Source organism: Thalia democratica, chromosome 3 (assembly GCF_965202585.1).
Source record: "Thalia democratica chromosome 3, ktThaDemo2.hap1.1, whole genome shotgun sequence".
NCBI classification, from domain to species: domain Eukaryota; kingdom Metazoa; phylum Chordata; class Thaliacea; order Salpida; family Salpidae; genus Thalia; species Thalia democratica.
The window spans coordinates 83,694,031-83,708,429 of NC_139167.1; the positions used below are offsets into that span (position 1 = coordinate 83,694,031).

At 25.5% G+C, this 14,399-nt stretch overlaps 2 protein-coding genes across 2 annotated transcripts; one reads left to right on the plus strand and one right to left on the minus strand.

The window, feature by feature from the left end:
• The first annotated feature begins 2,087 nt into the window (after window positions 1-2,087).
• On the plus strand, window positions 2,088-6,986 carry LOC145832632 (polyubiquitin-B-like). Its single transcript, XM_082939932.1, has 4 exons — window positions 2,088-2,193; window positions 3,200-3,367; window positions 6,047-6,262; window positions 6,823-6,986. The coding sequence occupies exons 1-4, from the start codon at window positions 2,088-2,090 to the stop codon at window positions 6,984-6,986; spliced, it is 654 nt and encodes a 217-aa protein (XP_082796058.1).
• A 4,280-nt stretch (window positions 6,987-11,266) lies between these two features.
• Window positions 11,267-13,625, minus strand: LOC145832633 (kelch-like protein 7). Its single transcript, XM_082939933.1, has 3 exons — window positions 13,403-13,625; window positions 11,924-12,866; window positions 11,267-11,711 (listed from the first exon to the last, which is right to left on the minus strand). The coding sequence occupies exons 1-3, from the start codon at window positions 13,623-13,625 to the stop codon at window positions 11,267-11,269; spliced, it is 1,611 nt and encodes a 536-aa protein (XP_082796059.1).
• Window positions 13,626-14,399: the final 774 nt, after the last annotated feature.

A 14,399-nucleotide genomic window follows, 5' to 3' on the forward strand; every position in this document is an offset into this window, starting at 1 on the left:
TTCATAAACAATATTAAACTTAATATCTTTTACATGAATAGACATTTACATGAATTTTATTGCCAATTGCTGAAACAGTTTTATCCTTATATGCAGAAAAAAAATAGTATTTCTTATCATGAAACTTCTGTAAACCTTTATTGCACTGTAAAGACTCATTTAAAGTATTTATATTTATTTGATTTTATAAATAGTTTATCATATGTTTAAGAGTATTATCTTGAACTTTTTGTAAAAAGGTTAATGTGAAATTATCCATTATCTAAAATTACTCTTCTTAACATGATTTTTATATTACCAGCAAATTATTAAAAAATTGTTTTATTAAAGGTTGCTACTATTTGAGAAAACAGGCAGTATAGGTCTAAAGCTGGAAATTTATATATACTGTGTGAATACATATTACTAACAATCAAACTTAAGTTTGAGTAATTTAAGGTTTTAGCTAAGATACAACATTTTAGATTAAATAATATTAAAGTTATTTAAATTAGTTGTATTTTATAAAATATTTAAAAACTAGACTATTTTAGCCTTAGTTTTTTTAATCATTTCAAACTAGCCTGAGTTATCTTAAGTGGTGTGAAATTGTGACAACCTGTTTTTTTTTGTATATAGACAAAAAGACATCACTACTAAATCATAAAGTATCTATAATAAGTCTAACAAAACTATTGTAAAAAGTACAACATTGCTTCTACTGTCTTTAAAATGAACAAATAACACGCTTTCAATTCACTAGTACTTTCGTTTATTAAACATTATCAAGCGATAAACGGCTGAAAATATAAAACACAATTAATAGTAATTAATTTATAAAGAAAACAAAATAAAATAAAAGTTAAAACTTAGATTTTTAGGCTAAATAAATTGATAATTATTTTATATTATCAAATAACTATTTATCATACAAACGTTTCTTTAGAAAACTAAGATTCTACTAACTAACAACTCATAAATGCATACAAGTAAACAAGCCAAAACACAATGTACAAAAGTTCTCTTTTCCTAAAAATCCTAAAATAACAAGTTCTTAAATATTAAATCTTCTTAAACTGTTTTTTTTAAGTTATTTTTTGCATTTAAATTTTTTATCCATAAACTTTCTTTTTGTAGTCTAAGTTTTTAAATTCTGGCTGTTCTCAAAACATTATTTTGTAGGCATTTTCCAATCCCATATTCTTAATATCATTATGATGATTCTTAAAGTAGTGTTTAAATATTGCAGATTCGTCTCCTTTACAAACCAAGTTAAAATGTCTTTGGAATTTTTTCCAGTTGTTTCTATGTGCATTCCATCTTACGTTAAAACCGTTTTTAGTTTGTCCTACATAAATTTCCTTGCATTTTGTACACTGAGCAGAATATACCCCGTAACTTTTACAGTTTAATTTTGGTTTTATGTTTATTATTCTGTTTCTAACTGTTTTTATGTAGTTATTCTCATCAATCAAGTCTTTATAATTACTGTATTTTCCGCATAACGCACAATTTTTGCATTTTTTGCTCTTACGTTGCTTCTCTTTTTCGCTATACAACTAAATGTATTCAGCATTTGACCTATACTACTTGGTTTTGTGAAAGATGTTTTTGCATAATATATAACAAGTCATAAGACTATAATAAGTCTAGTTAATAAAAAACATCTTGTTTAAAATGTAGAAATTAAAAAGTAAATGCACTACAGTAAAAGTAGATCAAAACTACAAAATCGAAACATTCTCAGTTCCTTACATAAATATTAAAAAAAAAGACCTAACACGCACTATTCTTTAAAAATTACTAAATAGTTTTTAACAAAACTTTAAAACGTATCTGTGGTAGGCAACTTGATAACCGGAAGATTTTTTAGTGCTTCAGGTCCTAGGACAAGATATTACGAATGTATTTTTTTGTTAGTTAAACAATAATATAGTTGTCAGTCCTAAAAAACCTCCATAATATTTAACCAAACACAAAAAAATAAACTTATGTGTGAAATCATTTTCACAATACTAAATGAAATTTGTAATTATCCTTTAACTTCTTAGTTATATTTATGGCATTATTTATTTTTTTAAATATTTTTTTTAGAATACTATATAAATATGGAGGTATTTGTGGACGACCTTTCTAAAAAAAGTACTTTCAAACTTGCTGTTGAGCCAGTTGATACAAATGCCACTTTGAAGGCTAAAAATCAAAAACAAGAAGGTTGTTTTGCTATTATATACTTTTAGTTAAAAAGTATGTGTTAATAAGTATAATGTTTATTCTTATGAACTATCAAAAAATAGACTTAATATCGAAAAAGTATATGGCACAACTGAGAAAGAAAACACAGTAAATATCGATTAATTTATGATTTAAAGTTGAATTTAGCAAAAACAGGTATACTTCAGTCAATTTGTTAAATTTGCTAACAGAATAATATTTCTAAAATGATTTGAAAAAATTAAAGTTAAGTGAAAATTATATAATTAATAAACTAGTAGCTGTATTTGATCCATGATTAAAAACGTATTTAAAAATTACTATGAATCAAAAAAAAACATTAATGAATACTGATCAGTAAAAAAAAAGAAAAAAAATAAAAACACTTTTTTATCAGCTTTTTTATTGTAAAATAAAACTCAAAAATCAAAATTTCATTAAGAATATTTTTTACTAATAAAAATAAAGTCTTAAAGAAAGTTGCCAAATAACCTTAAATCTTGGAAGAAATGTTAAATTAAATATTTTAGTCAAATATAAGTATATAAAAATTATGAACTAGAGATTTTTTAAACTTAATAGTAAAAAAAATGGTTATTTTAATGTAAAATTTTGGGTTTTTGATAAGGAATAACAAATTTATTATACAACTTTTTTTTGTTATTAATATTTTATTAAAAAAGATTTTTAGACTAGTGTAAAAGTATCTTTTCAACGTTTTTATACTTTTTAAGTAAGTTATTTACCTATTAATAATTTTATATTTATATAGACAAAAAACCTTTGACAACTCTATAAATATCAGTTATAATAGAACTCCTTTTTTATAACGTAGTTAAAAAAGTGTTAAGTGAACACAGAATGAATGTATAGATGATACTTTAGCATAATTACAAAAATTCAGGTTCGCTAAAATAGCCCAGAACTAACTAATTAAGTGTAAACCAATTTGGCATATTACAGTCAACAAAAATTTCGTTTTATTTAAAACTTGAAAAAAAAACAGGGATTCCTTACAACATGCAACGCTTGATATTTGATGGTAAACATCTTGAAGATGGAAAGACATTGTATGAATGCAAAATTTATCATGGGTCACTTCTAAAACTAGTGTATAGAAAAACTATCAAATTTATTAGACGTTGTTATGGAATTAAAGAAGGAGACACAGAAGGTAGTAATCACTTGATTAAATATATTTTAAACTTTGTTGGTATCGAAAATTGATAATTAAATTTTTTCAACATGACTTAATGGTTTTTTAAAATATTAAATCGAAGTTTAGTTAAATATTTTATAATTATTTGTGATCTATTAGCTATGAAAACAGAGATACAATTTTAATTCAACTAAAATTTCATTATGGACTCTTTATTATTTTATAGTTTAATTGTTTGTAAATATCAAAAGCTTTTTTAGACTTAAATTGGTTTTATACAAAATAAGCGTTTTAATTTAATTTACAAACATATTCCTAAATAACTTTTTAACTTTTTCATCAATTAATAATTTAAGGTTATAAGCAAAAGTTTAAAATAAAATTAAAGGAATACAAAGTATATTTTGGTCATCTTTAAAACTAGGTCATTTATTTTTATTCTTTATAGCGAGACGGTATGCAGTTGACGGTATACTTACCACCCCAACCAATTTTTCTTTATTTATTCATAAAAAACGTTTGTATTTTACTTATTTTTTATTTCTGTAGCGAAAAAAAATACATATGACTCTTTTAAATTGGATGTTGAACCTTCAGACACTGTTGCACTTGTTAAAGCAAGAATTTAAGACAAAAAAGGTGAATGAAGATTTTTTTTTAAACTATAGATTTTAAAAGTACGCTTTAAAAGATTAGGATTTAGATAAAATGCCTGGAATAAACTTGCATTCTTGCAAAATCAGCAATTGTTTTGGACAATTTTTTAAAATTTCAGTATAAATTTTTTAATTTCAATTTGCTTGTATTATGTTTTGATAAAGTTGGTTAGGGATAAGGGTATACATTCAAACCAAATTTTTGAAATAGAAAACAAATACAGATTCAGCATTTGTGTTCTTTTGCACAACTGTTTGCAGGTTTTTCAAGCTACCTAAACATACAAGTTTTAGTATATGTTGTACAAATAGAATAATAAATTCGAGAAATAATATATTACTAAATTCAAAGTTTTCTTTAAAAAACAGTTATTATGTTTACTTACCAATAAAACTTTAAGACTAAATTGTAAAAAAAATAGTACACCTAGTATTTTAGGGTTGTAATACAAGATCTAGTTCTAGCTTCAGCCAGTTAGTTTAAGATTACAAAAATAAAAGTTATAAATATTATGACTATGATAAGATGAGAAATATAAATGATAAAACTAAATAGGTACGTAAAAATCTGTAAATATCAAACAAACTTGGTGAAATTATTTATTTTACTGTTTAATACTTATTAAAATTATATTATCAACAACTAAATAATAACATGTAACCATTTTTTATTAATAAGCTCATGTTATTCTAATTATATTAATTATTAAAACAGTTTTTTATGACTAGTTAAGATTTATTATAAAATTTAGTTCTAACAAAAACTATAAATATTTTTATGATATAATATTCATTACCCTTACCTTAATAACTGTGATAAAACTTGAAAACGGTTCAAAATTGCACGAAGACAAACTTGTACGAAGGACCAATTTTCCCCGAAAATACCTTTGCATAAAGACAAATTTGCACGTTGGGACAAAATTGCACAAAAATAATTTTTAATGGAGGCTCAATTTTGCACTAGTGACAATTTCTAGCGTGGAGTCATTTTTGCACGAGAGTAAACAAAAACAAAATGTTTTTTTTTTAAAGAAAAACAGAAAAAAAACTATAAAATGATAAAAAACACGAAAAATAAGTTGATGACCGAAGGTAAGGGGTAGGTCTAACAGTGATAGTAAAAGTAAGAACAAATACAAATATAATAAAATTACTACTATAAAAAAAATCATTAGAATGAAACTATAAAGAAAAAAATAAGTTATTAACTTAGGGTAAGGGTTAGTGGTAGCAGTGATGACTGTAATAGATAAATAAACTTGATAAAAAAACAAAACACAAAAAAAAATCATTTGAAATAAAAACAGCTATTGCATAAACGTTTCGTGAGAAATTGACCCTTTGTGCAAAATTAATCTTCGTGAAAATATGCCATGTTGAATTTTGACACCTACCCATAAAACCGGTTATTTTATCATTTATTAGATTTATGTCATTCTTGATCAGTGTATCCCCAAGTTGGCGGTACCGTCCCAAATTGGGTCGATTTTAGTAAGCCGTAGGGCAATAACTGTTAAGGGGCAGAAGAGAAAAAGAGTTTTTAATATTTTAGACGGTCATAAAACTAGATAAAAAGTTTTAGGTGTTTTCTAATGGTAGTTAATTGAGTAGTCTTGTTAAAGGAGGCCATAGCATTTTTATTTCTTTAAAAGAAGCAAATTGAAAATTTAATCGGAAAACTCTGTTCTCGATGAAAAACTACAATATATTTGTTTAAAGTGTAATTTAGGATTAAAAGTCGTTTAAAGATTTTATAATGTTTTTAACTATAAATACTAAACTCTTGTTTTAATTTTAGCTGTTATTACTTTTAAAAGTTTTATATTAGATTTTCTAATCTGAATTATATTACAAAAATGAAGTATAGTTTTATAAGTTATAATCTTTAATTTTAACTTATTTTGTAAACAAAATTATAACACACTTAGAAAAAAATTCTTTCTTTAAATAATACTGTAAAAACGTGGTGTTCAAAGTTTTCAAACTTTAAAATTAAAAAAAAAACAAACAAATAACCAAGTTATTTTTTTCTTAGGATTTCCTTTCGAACAACAATGTTTGTTCTTCCAAGAAACACAGCTAGAAGACGACAAGGTATTTTTGGATTACGACATAAACGATTATTCTTTCGTGACGTTGTGGTACACTGAGCAGATATTTGTTAAATTGATGACGGGTAAACACGTCACGCTTGATTTGTTTTCTTTCGACTCTGTTGAAACTGTGAAAAAGAGGATTGAATTAATGTATTGTGAGTTTTAACGTTGTTTTTCAACTGTTTATGTCATGGTGTTAATATTTTTTCTAACTCAAAACTAGTTCTAAAGTAACTAGCTGTATTTAATGTAATTTGTTATTAAAAAGGATTAGATTAGCAACTTTATAATTATTTTTAAGTGTTGCAATTCAAATTTGTTTATATTTTCTTTATTGATTCGCTGTAAGTTATAAAATGAGAAACTATAAATGTTGTTCGTTATAAAATTTTTTTTGAATATGGTTGTTCAGTTTTTAATTAAACAATCAAAAAACTTAGTTTATTCAAAATTCAACTCTAATATACTTTTCTAATAATTCGCTTTCACTGAACGCTACATAAAAACATATAAATTCTCATATAAGTAGTTAACCAGAACTTAAATTACAAATATAACGTCTATAGATCTTAAATGATTTAAATAAATATTTTTTTTTTAATTTAACGAAAATTTAACAATTCAATCTACAAAGAGCTGCACTGTTAAGAAAAAAATACACAGTTGTATCCAAATACTTGTAGAGCTTGATAAAAAGATAATTTTTTTGTTTTAGGTGTCCCAACACGTCAACAACGTTTGATATATGATGGAAGACAAATTAAAGCCGGAAAGATTTTGAGGGATTTGAGAAGGAATCCGTTCTATATTTGGTGTTGGGACTTCGTGGCGGAGTGCGAACTTGTTACCAAGTGTTTTGCTTTCAAGATAAAACGATAAGATAATCTAGGCATGTTGTGTTTATAGCAATTTTGAAAGCAATAAATTTTATAATATTTTACCTTGTTTGATGTGAACCTTGCAATAGTCGAATTTATTGTAAAATTGAAAGTAGGTATTTATGAGTTGCGAATTGTATTTTAGGTAACTCGAAGTCCTGTTGCAGAAATTATTATTTTATTTAAATGTACTTGAGCGTTTAAATAGGTTTAATTTGTATGGTGAATTCGAAAAGAAACGTTGTGCCCACTAGTTAATATTTTGCATATATTTTAATGTATTTTAATTTACTAAAAACTTATAATAATTTAGTGTTTGAAGAAATTAAGTCTCTTAAAAATAGTTAATTACTAAAAAGACATTCTAAATAAAGTCTTTACATTTAATTCCTTAGTAAAATTTCACTTAAAATTAATAGTATCAGAACTGTAGTTTAACATAAAATTATCCAAAGGTAAACAAGGTAAATAAACTTAACTTATATTTATGTCAGTAAAAAGTTTAAAAATTGAGACCGATTAAGTATGAAATTTTTTCGAACTTAATACTTACCATTTGATTAACTTTTTTTTTTTAAATTATTAGATATTTAAATTAAAATCTTTTTGTCTCAGTTATTTAAAGATTTTTTTTTTTAATTACTTTAAAAAATGTATTTATTTATGAAATATTTAACTAAACCAGAACTAAAGATATCATAAAAATTTCAAAAAATTGTATTTTTTTTTATTATTTATATTCCTTCAAAAAATTTTAAAATGTTCACTGTGCCTGTAATATGCAGGTTAAGTTTATTTAAACGTGCTACAATAAAGTGTTACTAAACTTCAAAGTAATCTCATAAACGATTTTTGTTTTTATTAAAGTTAAATTATTTTAAGCACTACTTATAAAACAAACTCATTGTACAAAATAATTTAACTTGTTAAAGATCTACTTAGCTTTTAACTTTAACTATCTGATAAAGTGTACAATTTTATCTAAAGAACATGTAAGGTCTCAAAATAATAAATAAAATATATAGCAAACTAATTACCTGAATTAGATATATGTGTGTCTTGCTTTGATTAGTTTATTAGTATCTTTGTATAGTCAACAGTAAACAATAAGTCCAAAAAAAAGTACGTGTAGTTTAAACAAAAGTTAAAGTCTTAAATTTGAACTAGTTAAAGAAACAAAATAAATAGTAGGATATTTAAAATTAAAAAGAAGTTTACCTGTGTTTAGTATAATTTGTGAACTTATTTGCTTTGGTATTTTAGATTAAGTGAATTTGTTTCAAAACTTTTATAATATGCAATGACATTGGATCTTGCGCTACATCGCTTATCTGACTTCATTTAACTACTGAATGACTTTTCAAGACATATAAAAAGAGTATTTTATTAACTAAAATTTATACTAGTTAGTTAAAAAGTAAAACACATTAAGATAGTGCCAATATATGTAATAATTGTTGTTAGTCATTACTTGAAAACATAATAACCAAACATACAAAACTTACGTATAAAAACATTGTTTATTGTGGTAAACGTGTATTACGCGTAAATTAAAACGAATCAAGAATAACCAGTATTTTGAATATTAATATAAGTTGCAACTGGAATTAATTTTCATAAATTATTGAAAATTTTCAAAGAAAAAAAAACCAAACTTATTAAAATTAAAGAATGATAAAGGTCAAGTTTTGTAATTAATTTGCTAGAATTTTTAACAAAACAACATAATTTGTTTCAGTTATGTTGTATTGAAACTTAGAAACACATTTGATAATAAAACATTTCTTAAGTTGGTTTTAAGAAATGTAAAGGTCTTTACCGCTAAAAAATAATTAAAATTAAACTAGCGCTCATTTGAAAATCTCAAATTTTATGGTTTTCTTCGTGAGTTTATTAATACTAAATTCTTGTACGGTTTACAGCATTACAACTTTTCGTTTAAATATTAGTTTGCTTAACTACTTGTATTTCATTACTTAAAATTAATTTTAATTTTTTTCACTTTGACCCTCCCGTTTATGTAAGTTAGAAAGAATAACTAGTTGCGATAATAAGAAAAATAATTGCTATCGGCGTATTAGCAATATAAAAGAAATGTAAACTTTTAATTTTCTATTATATTTAAGTACTGTCGTAAGTTAACAGACAGAATGATTTTATAATAGTTTTTAACCATTAATCTCTTTTATCATGCTTTTATGATTTATAAAAATAGGTGCTAAAAGATACGAATTCATGTTTTCTTTGTACGCGCCTAATGTAAAATATCAATGACGAGTTAAAAACAAATTATGATAATCTAGTAATTGTTAAATATCCAACGTTAACTAGTAAACCGAATTGAATAAAATGCTTGCGATTAATTATAACATAAGTTACTTTATCCTTTAGTTTTAGTACTATTTACTAACATACACTTATATTTTATATAAAGTTAAGCAATTGGAGTAACACTTAACTTGAAAACTTTTTTTTGTTTTAGAAATTTTCAAAATTTAAAAAGTTTGTACAAAACACCATCTTTATTGAACTATTCATTGCTTATTTATTTAAAAGTTATCTTTGAAAACCAAAAATAGGCCTCGGTCGGATCCGGATCAAAAAACAAAACATCTGATCGGATTTTGATACTGGATTCAGTAGATCACTAATTTTAAAATGCTTCTGCCCCCAAGGACTATTTTTTTTTACGGATCGGGACAACCGATTAAAAACGTTGCCCGCCTCTACTGTAGGATATATGTTAAATCCTTGTAAGTAAATTATTGATAAACTAATTGAACTAATTAAAAAAAACTTTAGAATAAAAAACAACATATTTGAACAGAAAGATAGTTGTGTATTCTTACAAATCTATTATAAAATAATATCATGAATATAGACTAATTATGACATAGGTTTAACCATATAACATCTAAACATTAAAAAAAATCTGTTGTTTACCTTTAAAAACAATAGAAGACCTTAATAAGTGTATATTAAGTACATAATATTCTGAAAAAAAATATCTACTTAAATATCGTAAATAATACCTATGAATACTATTTCAAGAACGAGTGTGAAGTTAGCTTGGTAACGTTTTTAAAGAATTAAAAAAATGTCCAAACTTTAAATTCAATTATTATCCTTATCGTAATAGCTATATAAGTTTTTTTTTATTCTAGATAACGGTCCGTTGTGTTTATCTAAAAAAAATTCCATTGATTTTGGGCTTGATTTGTAGTGTGGGCCCCTTAGAAAAAAGAGCTTATTATCATTTTTTTCTTAGCTCGAATTTTTTTTTTTTATTAATATTCATATTTATTAGTTAATAAATTCTGTACAACATTTTGTTTTCCAGCTGTTAATATTTTGTACTATTTATATTTATTCTAGTTTTTCTAACTCCGAAATATGGTAAAATAAAACAAAATATTAACATTTGAAAAATAAAAATGTATAACATTATTAACATATAAATATAGTAAAATAAAAATATTTTTTTTTAATTCGAGCTAAGTAAAAATCGATAACAAAAGTCATATTTCATACTATTTGGCCTTATTCCGGAATTAGGAATTCTAGAATAAGGCTAAACAGTACAAAATATTGACAGTTGGAAAAAAAAATGTTGTACAGAATTTATTTACTAGTAAACACAAACATTAAAATAAAAAAATATATTTTGAAATTTATTTATTTTTTCAAATTTGAGCAAAGTAAAAATAGATAAAACATTCAATTTTTCTATGGGGCCCCACACTAAAAGTCAAGCCTAAATCCAATAGATTTTTTTTGATTAAAGACAAAGGACCGTTCTCTACAACAAAAAAAAGTTTTTTTTTAGCTATTAAGATAAGGAAAATAGTTGGGTGTAAAGTTTGGACATTTTTTAAAAAATCTTGAAAAACGTTACCAAGCTTACTTCACGATCGTATTTCAAGAGTATATAACGTACATATTAAATAAAAAATAAGCAATAAAAATGACAAAACAATTTTTTTTTTCATTATAAAAATTTAATAGTGGTCTAATTCTAATACTTAAAACTTCGAATTATTGTTCTTTTATTCGGGATCTGTTTTTTCATCTTTTTCATATAAGTAAGTAATAAGTGAAAATAGTGAATTAGTTTTCTTTGCATCTTTATAAAAGTTTAGACTAAAAAGGTCATTTAATTTTGTAAGAAATATAAGTAATATAATTCATTAAGAAAATACTTTTAAAAGACTGAATTCAAAAAAAAAGAAACTTAGTTTATCGTTTAAAAAACTGGTCAAACAAAACCACTTTTTTTTCGAGCTAAATTTCACAAAATGGTACTTTCACACAGGAAAAGTCAGTTAGACTCAAGTTGGAGGTAGCTTCAGTGTGTTTCCACGTCCACTTATTGTTAATAACGTCATAAACATCTATACGAGATCTATCATACTGCAGCACGAGTATTTTGCTTCCAATCGATAAAGCTTTAGTGCATGTAAGACTCGGGCTTTCTAAAAAAACAAACCCGTCACAACTGCTGTCAAAAACTTCACAAGAATCAAATCTCCCGACACAAATAACCAACAACTTGTTTTTGACTGCAACCAAACTGTGCTTGAAACTTTTTCTTATCATGTTAGGCAACCATGTCCAAGTATCATTGATAGCGTCATAGGATTCCACGCTTTTCTGAGGCTTTAAGTTGTTGTTCTGCCCACCAGAGACCACTATTCTTTCTTCAAACACACAGCAAACAGACCTTAACCTAAAATAAATACTCAAGTTAATGCACATTGTAGACGTTTTATACTAATTTTTAATATTATATTTTCTAATATCATTGCTCTCAGAAGAATTCAGTGTTTACAATACTTAAAGTATCTACAACGGTTCGTAGAGTAGTTATTGTAATTATTTTTTTAAAAGAAGTTGGAATTGTTTAAACCGAAATAAAAACTTTATCTATAAAGCTCAAACCTTTCTTCGCTCATCAAGTTAACTTCACTCCATTCTTCAGTGCGAACATCGAAATGTAAGCATGTGCTAGTAGCATGGCGGTCAATTTCTCCTCCAAACACGTATACGTCACCCATGAACGCGCAGCAACCGTAGTACTTACGCCGATCATTTACGTCACAAACTTTAGCCCAAGTTTCAGTAGAAGGTGAGTACTTGTCTACTGAATAAATCCAATTTCCACTCTTGCAAGTTCCACCCAGAATGTAAACTTGGCCTTTTATGCAAATTGCCGTGGCGTTCATCCTCTCTTGAGGCATTATAACCAGACGCGCTTTTGTCAAGTCGCTGGCGGAAAAGCTCGTCAAAGTCGCAACAGCTTTCTTTTTCACAATGTCGTAACCACCCAAAACTGCGATTTGAAACGAATCTTGGTCACAGTGCCTGCTTCTACAACGACTTGTTGACTTTCCTTTGCTTTCCAACGCTTTGTTCAACACTTCAACGCATTCGTCTATTCCAACGCATTCTTCTCTGATGCGCTTCAAAGTTTCTTCAGGCAACAGGGAAAGGCGGACCGACGTCAAAAGACTCTTGGCGAACTTCACGCGGTCTTCGAAGCTGTGCCCCAACCAACTGTCGGCTGCGTTGTACACTTCGAGTTCCGATGTGATGAGCAGTTGTGAACTTGAGAGTATTTTCGACACCACCGAGTATTCCAGCTCCAAAAAGTTTTCATCTTCAACGACTGCGGTGAAGCAGCGCTCAATGTAGCTGAAGGTGGATTTGAAGAGACTTGGTCGGTTGTAGGTTTTTGCGAATTGAAGATTAGTCAACACGTTTTGAGCGGTTATTTTGCTTTTAAGTAATTTACAACAAAGCTGTTTTTCTGTACTTTTGTCAAGCAAAATTTTGTTCAATTTTATGATGGGAAAAATTCCGCAGTCGTCCGGATTGGTATTGCCTAAAAATATAATTAATATTATTTGTTTAATAAAATCCATATAACGTCTACGATTTTTTATAAAACAATAGTTTTATCTATAATATTAGTTATATAGTTTTGAATCATTATGTTTTGAAAATAGATGCAAATAGCTCCATAACAATTTAAAGTAATTAAAGAAAAAAAAAAAATTTTCTCTAAGATATTGAGCTCTACAACAACAAATTATAAGAAAATGTATCAAAACACTTTGTCAATCAATCCAAAACAATAACATAATGATAGAATTTATACATTAACTTTGCTAGTATACTTTTATACTAGTATACTTAAAGGACAGTCCGATTTGGTTATTTGCTTTTTCTGCAAAAACAAAAAAATTTTCTTAAACATAATTGTTTAAAATTCTATTTTTTATTTTTTTTTTGTTATGTTTGTGAAAGGTAAGTTTAGGTAAAGGGAAAAAAAACTTTAAAATATTGAATACTCAGTATAAATACAAATTAGACTGACTTCTAAGTACACTGGCATAAAACTTAAAATTATTTACATACCTTGTTCTAAGTTGTTTCTAAACTTCAGTAAAATATTTTCATCGTAACTTTTAACAGCACTTTTAATAAAATAATTTACACACTGATGTTTATCAAAGTTGACACAAAATGGTCTACGACTTGTTTGTATTTTTTTGTTTCTGACTGCTTCATCAATTAAGGTCAGTTCTGTCATCTTGTGAGTGATCTCCGTGCAAGAAGTTTCGCGTTTAAGTTTGCCCATAATCTTTGTAATTTAGCTTCAAAATATAACTAATATTTGTTGATTTCAAGAGTTTCAAATACTACCAATGTTCTATAATGTAATTAGTACTACTTCTGCAAATAGTGAAAAAAGTTGTATAATAATCTAGAATTATTTACCATAAAAACGTTGTATTTACTTTTCTTAATCATATTTATTTGCTAAATTTTATTTCTATTACAAATTATTATACTATTTTTTTTTGTTTTAAGAATACAAATAAAAATATCTCAACTACTGGAGGAGAAATAATGAATTTATTATTTTAAGAATTTATTTTACAAACTAAGTTTCGGTCAAAGACCTCGTCAGTGCTTAAATAAGTCTTAAATTATATGTGACAGTCATGGAAAATAGCATTTAAAACATTTCAGTTAAAATTAAAACATATTTTTACTTAAAATTTTTGTTTTTAAAATATACAAATTAAACTTTATTTTAAAGATTTAGTTTAATGTAAAGTTTAATTTTTAGTTAAATTTTAAAATCAATATAATAACAACAATTTTAATAAAAGCTTTACCTAACTTTCTTTTTTCTTTTAGTTAATTTTCAAAGTATATTTTAACTTAAAAATTTATTTAAAAAACAATACAAATTAAATATTACAAAACTATTTAATTTTAAGATTGAGTTTAAGGTAAAATTTATTATTTAGTTAAGTTCTAAAATCAATATAATAACTATAATTTTAATAGAAGCTGTATGCTGTATGTAACTTTCTTTTTTCTTCTAGTTAATTTTCAAAGTGAA